General features: G+C 35.8%; 1 protein-coding gene across 11 annotated transcripts in view; it reads left to right on the top strand.

The window, feature by feature from the left end:
- The window catches only part of PDE1A (phosphodiesterase 1A), a 329,446-nt gene that overhangs the window by 79,959 nt on the left and 231,961 nt on the right, over positions 1–17,526 (top strand). For 3 of the 11 annotated variants that reach the window (XM_042949328.1, XM_042949327.1, XM_042949326.1), the window contains exon 1: positions 9,382–9,806. The exons of the other annotated variants lie outside the window; for them this stretch is intronic. In XM_042949328.1, the coding sequence (XP_042805262.1) occupies positions 9,754–9,806 (53 nt within the window). In that variant the 5' untranslated portion in view covers positions 9,382–9,753. Of the gene's footprint in view, positions 1–9,381; positions 9,807–17,526 lie in introns of those variants that run through there. 11 annotated transcript variants of the gene reach the window in all.

The following is a 17,526-nucleotide window of genomic DNA, read 5'->3' as shown; positions in this document are numbered from 1 at the left end:
ACTTTGTGAAGCAGAAAGGCGAAGCTCTGATACCTGGCTGAAGGAACAAACTGGGGAACAGTTTTTCCTTGCCACTTGAAGCCATAAACCTGGTCTTCCTTATGAATTCATTTAAGAAATTAACAATTTTGATGGATTTTATTATGGAGTAAATGGCTAATAAACTTTAATTCTGACTCACAAGTCAGAAGTATCTAGTTTAAAACTATTAACAGGGTAAAATCTGCTTTATGTCTGCAAGGCAGAAAACATTTTTCGTCAAACTGAGAACCATTTCCAAAGTGATTATCAGCTGCATTGTGAATTTTAATATTCAATGCATTTATTCTCAGTTACTTAGAGTTCCTCATTTAAAGAAGTATAATGACAAACATTTCAAGATGAAACATATGTAAGTATTATAAAATGTTTTGAAGCATTGCAGGAGATCAGTAAGAGACTATTTTTAGGTTCTTACAGTTGTATAAGAGGAAAAGTTTTCTCTTCTTCTTTTGTAGGTTCTTTGATGGTCTAATTATTAAATTGATATAAGAGAGATTGACAGGAGAAAAGTAAACAAAAGTGTAGTAACATGGGTACATGGGAGAGACCCAGAAAAACTGAGTAACTCCTAAATGGCCAAAGCCATCAACTTAAGTATCATTTTCAGCTAAAGACAGATTATGGGGGTGGGAAGTCAGTTATAGGAGGCTTCTAGGAAGAGCCCAGTAAACAAAAATAAGACTGTTATGCAGAGTTAAGTCAAGGCTTTCTCCATTGATAGTAGGTTCTAGAGATTTGTTTTATTTTATTTTTTAATGTTTATTCATTTATTTTGAGAGAGAGAGAGCCTGTGTGCGAGCAGCGGAAGGGCGGGGGGTGGGGGGAGGGAGACAGAGAGAGAGGGAGAGAGATAGAGAATCCCAAGCAGGCTCCACACTGTTAGTGCAGAGCCTGATGTGGGTGACACTTGAACTCACAAACCATGAGATCATGACCTGAGCCAAAATCAAGAGTCAGACCCTTAACTGACTGAGCTACTTAGGTGCCCCAGTTTCTAAAGATTTAGGCATCCTCGTTTTTCTAGTATAGCCAGGGAGACAACCTTACAGATGGGGATTTCCCTTATAAATGTAAATATTTCTTACAAAAGGGTAACTTCTACTCAGTTTTCTGAGCTTCACCAGGATCTTCTGTTTCTTAAAAATAACCTGCTTAAGATAATCCATATGCCAAAGAGGTATATTTTGGAATGGTGTATTTTGCTTCCCTTTACAGACATGCATATAAGAAAAAATATATTTTTGTATAACTTGACTAGATTTATGTTTAAGGTAGTCAGGAACAGTTAGTTACATGTTCTGATTTTTTCCTCAGCTACTATATCCCAAAGAATCGGTTTCTTCATCATTACACAGATGAATTTGCAAATAAATAATTGCACATATTATGACACATAGATTATGATACTAATAGGGGAGCAACGTATTGTAGGCATTATGAATTCAGATGGGGTTGTCAGAGAAGTCACCTCTCTGAGGTGAAACTGCAGCTGAAATCTGAACAATGAGCAGAAGCAATAGCATTTTAGACAAGGAAACAGTATGTGCAAAAGAGGCTGAAAAGAATGTGGAGTGTTCAAGGAACAGAATGCCAGTGTGGCTAATGAGAAATGAAGTAAAGAGCAAATGAGATAGGGGACAGATAGGTGAGACCAATGTTAAGATTGTGGTATAATTTACTCACTATGCACCCATTGAAATAAATAAGAAAGCTGTATAAAATAATGGGAATAACGTGCTATCTCTCTTCCATTTAATAAATAATGATCTTATCTTCTCCCAGTCAGCCAGAGGCACTATGCAGTGTAGGTAGTGGGATTATTTTTATCACAGATGAAAGTAAAAACAAGTAAGAAGCCAGACTTTAATATAGGCATATCTTGCAGATATTTCAAGTTCTGTTCTAGAATACTGCGATAAAGTGAATATTGGATAAAAGAAAGTCAAATGAATTTTTTGTTTTCCCAGCGCATAATACGTTATATTTACACTATTCTATAGTCTATTAAGTGTGCAATAGCATTATGTCTAAATAAACAATGCACATACCTTAATTAAAAAATACATTATTGCTAAAAAATGCTGACCATCATCTGAGCTTTCAGCAAATTGGTAAGCAACAAAATTTAATTGAGTAAATTTGAAGATCTAATTGGCTTTATTAAGAGATTTGTGAATAGGGCAGTATCCCATCAAGCAAGTAGAGAGCAACTCTGAGGAGTTGTACAAAAAGGAAGGGTTTTGTAGGAAGGAGGATGCAGCAAAGAAGTTATTAGCAAAAGAAAAGAAAGGATTGTTTCAGGTAAAGTCACTTTCCCTTAGGGGGAAGAACAGGGCTCTTATCTTGCAGATTACCTCATCTTCCTTTGAGGGATGGAGAAGGCCCACAGGACAGATTACTTTATGGATGATGAACAGAAAATTTCTGACTAACCTGTTAAGACTACATTTCTGGGAGAGATTGAAGCTGTAATCAGGTTAGGTATTAAACCCTGGTTTGGTGACTTGGCCTGGAATAAGTGACTCCATCTTGGGCCTGTGGTTTTCTTTTTAACAGAGTAATAATCCTTTTGCTGATGGAGGGTCTTGCCTTGGTATTGACGGTTTCTGACTGATTGATTACATGGTGGTAGTTGTGAAAGTATGAGGTGGCTGTGGTAATTACTTAAAATAGGACTATGAAGTTTGCTACATTGACTGACTCTTCCTTTCACAAATGCTCTGTAACAAGCTATGCTATTTGACAGCATTTTACCCACAGTAGAACTTCTTTCAAAACTGGAGTCAATCTTCTCAAACTCTGCCACTGCTTTATCATCTAAGTTTACATAATATTTAAAATCCTTTGTTGCCATTTGAACAACGTTCACAGCATTTTCACCGGGAGTAGATTCTTTCTCAAGAAACTGCTTTCTTTGCTCATCCATAAGAAGCAACTCCTCATCCATTCCAGTTTGATCATGAAATTGCAGCAATTCAGTCACATCTTCAGGCTCCACTTCTAATTCTAGTTCTCTGTGAATAAGGAGGCCCAAGGAGAAGGACAGAGTAAGGGGAATGGCCAGTCAGTGGAGCAGTCAGAACACACACAGCATTTATTGATTAAGCTTGCCATCTCAAATGGGCATGGCTTGTGGTGCCCCCAAACAGTTACAATAGTAACATTGAAGATTACAGATCACCATAACATATATAATAATAATGAAAAAGTTTGAAATATTTGTGAGAATTACAAAAATGTGACACAGAGACGTGAAATGAGCAAATGCTATTGGAAAAATGGTGCTAATAGACTTGCTTAATTTGCCACAAACCTTCAATTACAAAAAAAATGCGATACTTACAAAGCTCAAAAAAGGGAAGCACAATTAAAGTATGACTGTACCTAAATGGAACTTTTGAGCCACCATAAGATAATAGTCCTGAAAGCCAGGCTTTGTTCACACCAAGAGGGTTTTCCAAGTTCTGGTAGCTCTACCTAACATACATGATTCAGTATTGTAGATTTGAATATTGAGTTTATTATAAACTGTGGACAGAGGACACCTAGGAGATAAGAGATCTTCTGCCACTTGAGATAGGGAAAGCATGTATCTTCTGCCCTGGTGAAATGTAGAAAAAGGGACCTGGATAGAAGGTGTTTTAAGCAAATGATCAGACAAAATATTTTGATCACTTACTTCTGAGCTGAAATCCCAGAGTGGGGACCATGAAAGCTGAGTGAAAGCTTATAGCGGAGAATTTTCCCAGTGACTTTGTGTGTTTAGCTACAACAGAATAAAAGTGGTGGTATGGTGTGTCCAATCCCAAGCCTTCCTTAGTGCCTGTTCTGGGATGGAGGGCTCAAGAAGTCCTGCTGAGATAGGAGCAGTTTATCTGCCATGAGCCTGCGATGCCCATAGTGAGGAGTCAGGGAATCCCACACAGGAAACAAAAGGTTAACAACCTCCACAGAGATCCAGCTGAAGGATGTAATTGACACTTGAGGATCCTGCACCACCAGTGAAGGCTGAGATTGGGTTCAGTCAGAAGGGGAAGACCATAGTTCCCAGATTGCACCACCCGAAAAAAATAGCCATAGATTCCAACAGTGGATATTTTCAGAGAACCAAGTGACCAGACAGACAAGGGACATTGTCATGGAAACCACAGAAAACAAAGGGGAACAGGGGATTGCAGGTTTGCGTTTGAGGCCACCTTTTTCTGATGCTACAGTCATAGAAACACACCTCCCTATAAGGCCTCCTTGAAGGAAAACAGTGGGTTGGAGAAAATATGAAAGACTGAACATTTAGCAGATATTACTGGGTTTTTAGAAAAAGAATGTACAAGAGGATGATGAGATAGCATTAATAGGCACTTGGTTCATGTTCCATTCATTCAACAAATAACCACTGAATGTCTCTTATATTTCCTGCACAAGGACTACAACAGACACTAATCCCTTTCTTCCTGTACTTTACATTCCAGTGACAGTGGTTCCAAAGTGAAGCTGTAGAAAAAAAGGAAACAGCTTAATTAGAACAACTAGAGACACTACAATTTATTTTCACATTTGAATAGTAGTGTGTTATATTTTTTAAAGTGCTTAAAATTTTTTTTAATGTTTATTTATTTTTGAGAGAGAGAGAGAAACAGAATGCAAGCAGGGGAGGGACAGAGAGAGGGAGACACAGAATCCTAAGTAGACTTCAGGCTTCAAGCTGTCAGCTGTCAGCTGACACAGAGCTCGAACTCAGGGACCGCGAGATCATGTCCTGAGCCAAAGTCTGACGCTTAACCTAGTGAGGCACCCAGGTGCCCCAGTAGTGTGTTATATTTTTAAACCTACCACTATGGGGATGAAAAAGTATTCTGGTGATATGCATTGTCTCATTAGGGGTAAGAAAAGCTAAAAATCACTATAGAGCTTATTCTTGTTTGGACACCAAGTTTAAATAACTCGACATGTTATCACAGGGTCAGTCATAGAGTCACAAAGATTTAGAGCTGGAAAGGATCTTTGAAATCATAAGGCCCAACTTCATAGTTTGATGGCTAAGGAAACAGATATACAGGGAGTTGAGAAAAATCACTGCTAGACCTGGGGTGAAAATATATGTTCCTTGACATTAGTCCAGGGCTCTTTGTAATAGAACAGTGCTTCCATTTGAATTTTAGGAGAACATATTCATTGAGCCCTCTCTAGGGCTTGCTTTTGCAAGTATTGGGAACACCTGGGCAATGCGGTGATATTTCAGTAGGGTAGAGGATTAGGAGAATAGACACTCATTAGAGTGGCCGGTTCCTCCTCCTCTTTCTCAATAGAATATGAAATATAGCCCAGAAAGAATATGAAAAATAGCCCAGAAAAAAACCCAAGCAACCTGAGTGGCAGAGTCCCCACCAAGTGACAGCCTACTCAGCAGGGGTAAGCTTGGGCTCAAGAAGGAGACATCTGAGTTCAAATTCCAACTCTACCACCTATGAACAAGCTTTGTAATCAGTTGTAAAAACTTGTAGCAGGAAATTTATTATAAAATATGAGTAAAATGCTGAAGGTTGCAAATGACTTACCTTAAAAGGATATCTTTTTTCCTTAGGGTTATCTCTAAATGATACCAGTCTTGTGCACTTACACACAAAAGTTTTTTTGCCCAGTTCTAAAGGGGTAGAGTTATGATTGGCACATTGAGAATAGTTTCCCTTCTATTATCTCATGGTACAGTTGACCAAGTGGTGTTTCACTTTACTGATTCCATATTTATATGTCGAAGGAAAATTATGGCAGTGCCTGCATTTTCCTTTTTTTGTTTTCATCAAAATTTAAGTACTTTTCTGATAGAGTGTCATATTCACATATCATCTTTCATGTATGATGTGTCAAAAATAAATAGGACTGAGAACTACTCAACTAAAGATTAGGTATAGGAGACATTCGATCACACACAGGGCTAGTGCTCACCTGGAGGGAAAGCAGAGAGGCAAGAGTGAAAGAATCTTTTTTTTTTTTAATTTAAGTGATATTACTTGTATATAGTGATAAAATCTAAAATGCCATTTGATCCTTTCTGTCTTGCATTTCTTTCTCACTTCTCCACTTAATTTAAAACTCACTTAACTATATAACTTACAACATTGCATTTAACCAAACTCTGTAAGAAAAAAGTACACTTTGTTTCAGGTTGATATTTGATTAGACTTATATGGTAAAGTGATAACCTGTAGATACATTCATATTCCAGTTCTTGGGCTGCCATTAGTATTACATAATTTTTCTATCATTGCATGCTTTTTGGCACTTACATATAACAAACAGAGCTATAGAATAGGCTATTACTATAGAACAGACAATTACAATGAAAAAAAAGAAAACTGTGCTGACAGTGCAGAGCCTGCTTGGGATTCTTTTTCTCTGCCTCTCTCTCTGCCCCTCCCCTGCTCGCATGCTCTGTCTCTCAAAAAATAAATAAATAAATAAACATTAAAAAAATAAGGGAAAGTAAATCTTACTTATTTTCCAAGATGCTTAACACAAAATACCATGACACATTTCATATTCACTTGTTTGGGAAAGTCATGGAGCTAATCTGTTTTTTGTCACACACCATGGCTTATGTTGGATACATTGGTGTGTTTCAGCAGAACATTTTAACAAATTAACTTAAGGAATATTTATTAAACACCTGTTATGACAGTCTGTAACAGTGCTGAGTGGGGGAAATTGTGTGTGTGAGAGAGACAGAGTGAGTACATGTGAGAGCAGGAGATGTGGGTGAAAGTGTTAGGCAAGGTCACACTGAAAGAGAGTTTACCATAACAGGAAAAATATAAACAACATTTCTGATCCTTACCCCCAGGGAAAAAATATTCATAATAAGTTGTATTTGGTTTATTTTATAGGAGAGTTGACCTGGTTATTGATATAATAAATTTTAGTATTTTATTATTTAAATATAACAGTATAATTGTGTTCATTTAAGGAATATAATTTGTAATTTGAGCAACAACAGTGGAGTCCTTTTATCTTATTGAATACTACATTAGAGTTGAGTAAGTTAATAAAGCAAACTTTTCCCCCAGTGTTAAATTTAAATGCTCTTTGATAGAAAGTTTACAAAAATATTTAAGAAATACATATTTTTCTTTGTGTCCGGTGAATATTTAACTTACCAATATTTTCTCATGGCTCTTTAGGTTTTTATATTGGGTTTAAATAATGGCACTTGATATAAATGGGAAGCTGAGCTTTCTACCTTAATAACTAAAGAGCAAAAAGAATATAAACTTAATCTGGAGCAAAAATATTATTTTCCTATAATTAATTTAACAACAGTCAGATTCTGCAGTTGATAATTAAACCTTTGAGCCTCAAGTTAGATTTCATACTTGGCTTGTCCTTTGAGCTGTCCCTTGGCTGGCTGTTTCCTAGTATTTGTGGTGAGTTCCTTCATCATGTAAATGAAAAAATCATTTCACCTTTCTAATTCAAAAGTAGACAAAATGAAAATTAATTTTAAAAGTTGATGAGCTTACTATTCTCTTGGGTTGGCCCTCAGGAGTATTTATGCTAAATTAATAGTATTATAAATAAACCATGAGTACAGAAATTGTCTGCCACCCATAAATACAAAAATCCTTCCAGAAGACCTGCATAGCATGTTATTTCTTATGTGCCTTCCTATACAAAGAAAGCCAAGACACATGGTTATAATAATGCATTCATTCCAAAGGTCTGCATATCAGTTTGCATATAGATGGTCTCCAGATTTAACTGCAGTATCACACACATGTGAATTTATGATTGGATGCTTATTGATGGTGAAGGGAACATTGATTTAGATGTCTTTAAGTAAATATGTAATATCTACAGAGATACATACAATATAAAATTATCTTTTTATTTAGGACTTCTTTACTTATAACTTTACATATAAGCATGTATTTTTGGAGTACTAGGCATCATAACTTCTTTGCTACATCCTTCGCAAGAAGCAAACTAATCATATTTATAGATAGCATGATACCACCATTAAAGCTGGAAAGGAACATAGAATTCAATTAATATTGCAACTTCATAAGTACAAAAACTTGGGCTCAGATAGGTCAAGAATTTTTCCAACAATGGCTCACATTTTCATGATAGAACTAGGACCAGAACCCATTTATTATTTTTAGCTCAATTCTGTCTCAGATTGACATCATCAGAAAGATGAAAAAAAAAAAAGTATGTGTTAGAACTGTGCTCCATGTAATCAGTGATTTCTTTCTTTGTAACTCTCTTCTTCTTTGTCTTTCCTTTGAGAGAACAAAAACAAAACGAAACAAAAAAATACCTATTGCTCCCGCTGAAGGTATTTAGAAAGTGCTAAGAACTTCAGATTGAGACCATATAGGTCATAAACTCCTTTGTGTCATTTGACCCTTATTTGATGATTCAACTAGAGGCACGAGTGTTTCTCAGTTTCCCCTGCCTTTTATTACATGTGCTTTTTAAAAACATTTTAATCATGGTTTATTTTATTACATACCAAACTTCTGGCCTGGAATCTCATGACACTATTGATTGAGTAGGAATTTTGTTAGTAATTCAGATATAGAAATGCCTCCAAAATACACTATATTAAAATGTGAGGGTTCATCTTATCTGTGACTAGAACAGGAGTTCCTGCAGTGTGAGTCTAAGGCTTCCAAGTAAAACAATTTTTAATGTCATTTATTTTCGGCCGTTTACAACTTCTAATACCTACATTTCTTTCTTTTTATTTTTAAAATTCAAATTTGATCACATAGTCAAAACAAAACAAAACAAAAACCACCTTAGGTTCCCAGGAAGTTTAGGGGCCTTAAAAAAGTGTGTGTGTATTTGTGTGCATGTGTTTTCATATGTTTTTTTCAGTGTCCCCACTTAGTTGGAAAGCTACTCTGGGTACAGACATCTGGGCACATTGTCACTGATAGAATTGAGCAATTTTTGTTTTTCTAACTCTCGTAGCTCTGGCCAGCTTCACATGGGCTTCTATCAGTTGAAATTGTAACTTTGACTTCAGCCAAGTGTAGGTTATTGGGCTATGAGTGCCAAAAATCACGAGCGGTCTCCACACTTCAAAGTGTGAATAAAAGCAATATTGTAAAATAATTATAATCGTTTGAAGCAGAGCCAGTCACACAGTCTGAGCCCATCTTCCTTCATTAATTTGTATACAGTTCTTATTTTAACAGAACAAACTTCCAGAGGGTACTCACATGGGACTGCTGAACCAGCTGTACAACTTTTATTTTGAAGAAAAAAGTTGAGCCTCAGATCAGGCAGTTTTAAAGACAGGGAGGGACTTAGCTTTCCAGAGCTTGACCAGCATGTGGAAGGACTGCTCTCTTGGCTGCACTAACTCAGGGCGCTCCTACCTGGGTGCCACTAGAGTAGGAAGTTGTCTGTTTGTTTCCTTCTGTTCCCGAGGGTCCTGTGTGCTTCTCCTGCCTGTATCAACGTGACTGTCGGTGGTTTTTGCACACCCTGCTCTGTGGGGGAGTGCCTCAACGTGCCTGTCTTATGTGGCCTCTATGGACACACTGCTCAGCTGGCAGAGAGCAGGGAAGTTTTCTCCCAGCACCCAAAAAGAGAAAGAGGAAACTACTTTTTCCTTCTGGGCTCCTTGCAGCACAATAGACTTCTACATTGCCTCCCTGGATTTCTGGAGTGGTTTCCAGGAAGAAGTTAAACTTTTACCTTTAAATGGATGACCATGTCACAATCAGGAAGAAACATCTCCAAAGACCCATCTTTAGGTAAGTAATGCTACACCCCAGTTGGCTCCAGGGTTGTCAGGAAAAATAATTTCTCTTCTTCATCCTTAACTTGGGAATTCTGGCACTAAGTTACAGCGAAGCAGTACAGTGTGTCTAACGTTTAACTTCATGCATACCCAAGGAGTCCTTTTATTTTCTATTTTCTGAAACTCTATGCACAAACTGTTATCAACTCAAAATTTATTTAAAAAACATACTAGCTATTCAAGCACATGAATGACATAGCACTGGAAAAACTTCTACAACATTATGCAATCCCTTGCTATTTCTAATGGTTGCACAGCCCTCTAAGTTGGAAATACTGTGCTTGGTTATTTCAACTAATTGCACTCAGAGATAGTGTTTTAGTGCAGCAAATGCTATACCTTTTTGCAGTAATGTGGGAAGACAAATTTGAACTTGATGGCTACTATACTAAAGTGTACATTTTATACCTAGTTCAGGAGTGTCTTTCTGCAATTTAGGAAACAATAGGGCAACAGGAAAAATTTTATACTGTGGTGAAATTTGTGGCCAGAAAATATGTAGATACAGTGTAACAGATTGAGCTAAGGTTTTATTTTGGGGGGAGACTCACTCTCTATAGAGAGCAGCAATTTCTTCACTGACTTCTTAACCCTTGATTCTTTAGTTATTTATTATGTACTTTAGAATTCAGAATTAGGAATTTAAAAAAATTAAAGAAGATAGAAATTCAACACAGTTTCTGCCTCTTAAGACAGAATATTTTAAAAAAGAAGTTAATTATTTATCAATGTTGTACTTCCTCCAAAATAATATCCTAACCAGAGCAGAGATACTACATGTTAGTAAAACTAAATGTTAAAGTCAAGTTACAGTCACCGGTTGTTGATCTAGAATCAATTACAGGATAATATAAGTTTATGGATGGAATTCCTGGCATTCTGTGATTGTCACATAATGCGTAAGAGTGGGCCTTAAGGCACATATTTTATGCATTTATTAAAGCATTATTATAGTATTATTAGTAGCAACAGTATACTTTTGTAAAGCTTAAAAAATGCTAGCTCAAATCTCTTTTACAGCCTTCTCTTGAAGATAAATGATATTTAAATATGTATGTGTGGATTTAATATAATCTATGTCTACACAAATATACATTTGTACATTGTATGCACTGATGGCAATGTCACCAAAAATCCAAACTGACCCTCAGAATTTGAATCCACCTGCCATATTTTCTGAAAAAAAATCTCTCATGTTATGTAATTAATATCTATTTTCTCCCAAGTGCATGTGTGACTTCAAAAGATCTGACAGTAGTATGGATAATTCCAAACTCAACTCCACTGAGGCACCATTAAAAGAAGGCACCTGCAGAAATTCAGGAAAGCAAGATTATGTTGGATAAAGTCAAATCCACTTAGCCAGTATCTTTATTATGTTACCCCATCAGGAAGCTGTTGCGATTGAAGCAGGTGGTACTTCACCCCTGGTTATGGCGAACCCGTACCCCCTCGTGCTGAATTCTGTGCTTAGGTGCCACTCACAGGAGAATGGCAACTCATCTGTGCTTCTGTTCTTTTTCATATAAAGATGTTGAAATTCTTTACCCGAATAATTAGAATACAATTTGCTAAATTCAAATGATTGCTTCATGATCCTGGTGACTTAGAAGAGAAAACATAGCTGCCAGAGAGGACCTCCTTTCACTCAGTCAACTGTTTCAATATGTGCAGAAATGGTTGCTGACTGAAAACAGGGTAAGGCCAGATGTCGGGCCGGAATTGATTGGTCAATTGGCACACTGACAGCTGGCTTTGCTTTTCTCAGGATATGATTGTCATGAGGGAAACGGGAGGTGGAGAGTACCTTAATAAAGTATTCAAATGACTAGATATAATTCCCCAGAGAAATTTGTGGGATATTCTTCAGCAAAACACAGCATTGGCTTTCTGATAGCGAGTTGTACTTTTGAGCAAGTTAGGAAGTGGTTTAAGATTGTTTTTGGCATTTGATGTCCTTATCCCATGCCCCACTTCATTTTCCTTGTTGGCCTCGTTTCTCAGGTCCCATGTCTCCTTGGGCTATTACTGAACTGTCCACCTCTCACATTGAGACATCTTTCTCAGGTCTGCTTTTTTGGTCAGATCCATGTACTAGACCTTTCCTTCTCAATGTGTACTTCTTTGTACCCTACTTCCTAAGGAATTTGCATACTGGTTCTCAATCCACTTGGTAAGCAAATTAGTGCTTACCTTTTATATGTGCTAGACTCTTTTATATGTGTTAGTTATAAGTTTAACAAATTTTGTGAAAATAATGTTTTGACTTTATAAACACTTCATTTAGAATTTTAGTTATTAAGGGAGATCAGTCTGGGATTTTTTGGGGAAATATCTGACATATTGACACCATTCAAAATTTTATATACAGACTACTTTCTTCTGCAATTGAACCCACAGCTTTTTTGTTTGCTTGTTTGTTTTGAGAAAGAGAGACAGTGCGAGTGGGGGAGAGGCAGAGAAAGAGGGGGAGAGAGAGAATCTCAAGTAGGCTCCACACTAACAGTGTGGGCTTAAACCCAGGAACTGTGAGATCATGATCTGAGCTGAAGTCAGATGCTTAACCCACTAAGCCACCCAGGCACCCCAGAATCCACAGCCTTAATTCAATTCACCTGACCTTCTCTGATTGATTATAAGTGTCTAGATTTGGCTGACTGCACTGGGAAGGTCAGACATGATAACGAAACACAAATTGTAACTGCCTTCACATGACATGTCATCTAGTATACACCTAGGTAACTATGGCACAGGCAGATGATGGGTGCCAAAAAGGAGGTGACAATGTCCTGAAAAATTATAATAAGACAGCTTTCAATGATGACTAATTCTGACACCTTACTGAATTGATAGAGAATAGCAATATTTTATTTTTTAATTTAATTTTTGAGACTGCATGAACATGAATTTTTAATTAACATAATCTCCCTAAATTTCAGACAGGAAAAGTCATCCAAATGTAAAAAGTTAGTTGAGAGGTGTCAGAGCAGATGATAGATGTTGAAATTCCATGGCTGGATATGTTACTGGGGAGGCTGGGAGAAATCTTACATATTATTTAGATTTTGCCTCTAAGAATGTGTCTCCTGCAATAGTGATTCCGCTGAATCGTCTCACCTAGTTAAGTAAGCAAATCTATGTTTTAAAAGTCTTTTGTGGAAATTTTAGATATATATTTTCACACCAGGTCTGTGAGGCAAGGAACAAAGGAAAAGTTTATTTTATGGCCAAGGTGGGTTTATGGGATATCTTTTATGCATATCATGTGGAACTTGGGATCAGTGAGACTGACCACTCAGCCCTGAGGATATATAAATGGTGCATCTCAAACACACTTTGTGGTTCTGCCTGTAGACGTTCCTGTAGCTCAGAAACTGTACAGAAAAGTAATGATTCTTCCTTTACTCAAGAGAAATTCTTTAGATTTTATAATTTTCCTGGAAGGAAATACTATCACAGAATGTATATTAATGTCTTTTAAATATGCATCACAAAGTTTGTTCCTCAGTACTTAGCAAATAAAATTATACAGAACCTTAAAATCCAAGATGTGAATAAACACTTGACATTAAAGGCATCCCACAGAGAAAGAAACATTGTATTAGACTTTAAAAAACCTCTTTTTCTGTGTTACCACTGAGTTTTATCTCTGGTAATAATTTATTTCTTTATATAAATAGATTAATCAATTTCTAATATATTTCAAATCAATTACCTTTATATAACTCCAGCAAAACAGTTGCTGAAGATTCTTCCATCTTATTGCATATTCGTATTGCTTAGTGAACTTTCTATATTCTCATGGGATAAATAAACATTTAACGTTTATATCAAGAAAAATCTGTTTCTCCTAATAAAATTGCATCAGTGAGAACATTTCTTATATGAATCCATTGCCATGAAGTCTAAGTCTGGGTTTTTGTTATTATCATCTCCTACTCGATTTGATATTTTATTTTATCAAATTCTATTATATGTGTATTGTTTTCCATTTATTGCTTCAAATTTTTTCTTAAAGTAGGTAGGCAAAAAATGAATTAAATAAATTGAATTGAAACTTTTCTTACATGTTAAGCCTTATTTAGTATTCTTTGAAACTAACAACCTATTGAACCGCTTCAGTGTTCAAAATGGATGCTATTTTTGTGGTGACTTTCCATTAGAAGTAGCACCAAAATGCCACAAACAAAATATGCAAATAATTGTTCATCAGCCCTAGATTTGAGAACTGGTCTATGCATCCAGTATCTGAGACATTAAAGTGCAAGTCAGATTTCTGCCAGGGCCTGAGACTAATGAAAATTGTGTTGAGATCTTCACAGCATTTAGAACATGCTGTTTCTTCTCTTTATGCCTTTTCAAAATTCTTATTTTTACAAGTATCTGTTAGCAGAGGAATTCTGAGTGTGCTTTTGGCAGGCATATTCTCTTCACATAGAGATGGAGAAAGCAGAAAGATGAAATAAGAAAGCCCAGGAAAAGAAAGACAGATCCTAATGTTCTTTGTGGACCTAATGGGGATGGTTAGTACCTATTGGTATATCTGATTTCTAATTTCAAGGTTGTGATCTATGCTTTATAGAGGAACAGCATAAAATATCTGTTACATATTTAAAATGCTACCCCTTTTGGAGTGTAATCATTTTTATGTTTCCACTTTTTTTTTGAGAAAGAATGTGTGCGAGTGCGCACATGAGTGGGGGAGGGGCAGAAGAGAGGGAGAGAGGATCTCAAACAGGCTCCACACCCAGCATGGAGCCAGAGGCCAGGCTCCATCTCACCCCCTGAGATCATGACCTGAGCCGAAATCAAGAGTCAGATGCTTAACCAACTGAGCCACCGAAGCACCTCTATTTCCACGTTTAAGTTCAGTGCATGAACATCAGTGTTACCGCAAAACCAGAAGTTGCTAATACGCAAGGGATACACTGCATTTCAGATTTTTACACGTTGACATCGCAGAATACCTGACTGACTGCAGATTTACGGTAGTTTTCTAGGTAAAATGTTTGGATAGTATTAAGTTATTCAGACATTGTGAACCCATTCCCCTCGGTGTTTTGGGAACAACAAAAAACCTGAACAGATATAAAATATCAAAGCACTCTAAAATTTAAACTAATTGTCATACATTGTTGGACATTGGGATTTTTTCTCATTCATATTTAAGTATTTATAATATTCTGTAATTTAATCCTCTTTTTAACACCTTCCTCTCACCGGAAACACATACTTTAGACAGGAATATATTTAGTACAAGTCATCAGAGTGAAAAATAATTACGTAGAATAAAACTAAGTATGAGCTGATGAAGTAGTATAATATGTTAAATACCTTTTTTATGGAATGAATTTCCTCAAAGGAAGAAGTTCTATGTAAATAAAATCCAAAATATAATAAAATTCTGTATTTATGAAAATGTTTTAACATTTTTTGGCTCTAAAATAAAGGAGATTATGAATTTGTTTATTAAAAAAAGAGAAAAAGATGAATTTACCCTTAATGGTTACATAGTTACATGTTGGAAATTTAGTTTAATGGCTTTTCTTTTAAATAAGTGATGATTTTTATGTGACAGTTAATTGATAGAAAAAAATAATTATGTTTAAGTTATTCTCCCCTTGCTATGAAAGGAAAAATAGTTTTGGAAAATAGACATAGTGAAGTGAATTTACCATTTATGACACTATCAGGCACAACATTAGTTAATAGAAGAACAGTTATATTTTATAATAGACATGTTTATTAAAAATTAGTTTTTTATTGTTTACATCAGGATGTTATTGCTGCTGGTTAAAGGTCATTGCATGACTTATAAGGCAAGGAACAGAAACAAGTTGATCTTTAAAATGGACTGACTACAAAGATAAAGCAAAACAACAAACAAATATGAGTGTAAGACATACGGTAATGTTTATCATGCAAGTTATCAGACATAACTCTGCCTTTTCTTTTTTTTCGGTTGTGACAACAATAGCTCTAATTTTTAAGTGGTCATCACCAGTAGATAAACCATAATTTGTTATACATTTTAAAGTCAGGCAATAAGTAATTTACTCCTGCTGGTATTACTTCCTCCATAATCAACACAAATTTAAGCTACCTCCAATAAACTTACCATCACCAGCAACAGCAGCATGGCAATAGCAGTAGCTATTAATGTTAATATTAAGAGCTGCTGTTTATTAAAATTTTAGTGTTATTTATTTATTTATTTATTTATTTATCTTAATGTTTATTTTTGAGAGAGAGAGAGAAACAGAGTGCAAGCAGGGGAGGGGCAGAGAGAGAGAGGAAGACACAGAATCCAAAGCAGGCTCAAGGCTCAGAGCTGTCAGCACAGAGCCCAACGGGAGGCTTGAACCCACTAACTGTGAGATCACAACCTGAACCAAAGTTGGACACTTAACCAACTGAGCCATCCAGGTGCCCCTAGTGTATTGTTAATAAAGTTTACAGGTATATAATCTTCAGAGCAATTCCTTAAAGAAGTAGTAAATCCACAATTTATAATTTGGGTATGGATCCAGGAACAGAGAATAGATTAAAACACAACAAAGTTTCTCTCTCTCAGGAACTACACAAATTTTGTTTGCTAACCTAGGGAAGTTTGGTGATAGTTGTGTTTATCTTAGACATTGTGTTCATGATTTAGAAATAGCTTTTCAAAGATTTGTAATGCTTGAAATAAGAAAATAAAGGTTATCCAGGTTAAATGATATACTAGATAATTTAATGTTTTGGAAAATTTTATATTTGGAATAATCAGTCTATTACATATAGTGTTTAGGTTAAAAGCAATGAAAAATCATAGTAATAAGATTAAGGTGACCTATAGGATTATCAAAATTGAATAAGTTAAAGAGGTCTGCAGTATTTATAAACCCAGTCTCTTCAGTTCTGTGACTGGACATGACATAATTGTGATAGTTAGTTCTCATGGGAAAGCTTCCGTTTATTTATGTATTTGATTAAGGTCACTTGGCCATGAGCTCTGCTTGAGGAAAATCCAACATTTCCTGAACCAGAAATGCTGGAAGTGAATGCAGCAAATCACCGTGCATTTGAAGAAGCAGATGATAAAACTTTGAGATTTGTCATCTTCATAACATCCCCAAACTGCTCCATTAAAGCCATATTTTTTTGTTATGGAGAAACACTAATTCTGAGATAAGTTGGTAACCATTTGTAGTCACTCCAGCCTTTAGCATCATAGGATATTATTTTTAGGAGAGTTGTTTGTTAAGACAGGTATTAAAATACTATGTATTTATTAACCTGTTGTTTACAGGCATTGAAAGTCAAGGGCTTTTATTATGAAAATCACCACTTCAGCTTTAAAAATATTAATATTAAAATATTTGACATTTTCAAGGATCAAAGAGCTTGGAACAAATTGTTTGGAGACCAAGTAATTTAAAACAGCATGTCAGTATCTTTAATGTACAAATGTGGCAATTTTTGAGTCCTAATTGAGGAAAGAAAGGAAAATCCTACTAGGTCAAAGTCATTTTTAAGTTATATAATTAAATCAAAATTTGGATGAAAGTAGAGAAATGTGACAATCTGGGACCACCTGTTTGTTAGATATCTTCTCTAATGAAGATTCCAAATGGTTATAGCTATTCCAGTGATGATATTTTTGTGGATCAACATGAAAGAGAAAAAAGAGA

Source organism: Panthera leo, chromosome C1, assembly GCF_018350215.1.
Source record: "Panthera leo isolate Ple1 chromosome C1, P.leo_Ple1_pat1.1, whole genome shotgun sequence".
NCBI classification, from domain to species: domain Eukaryota; kingdom Metazoa; phylum Chordata; class Mammalia; order Carnivora; family Felidae; genus Panthera; species Panthera leo.
Note: the sequence above shows the minus strand (reverse complement) of the source record. Positions and strands in the feature narration are given on the sequence as shown.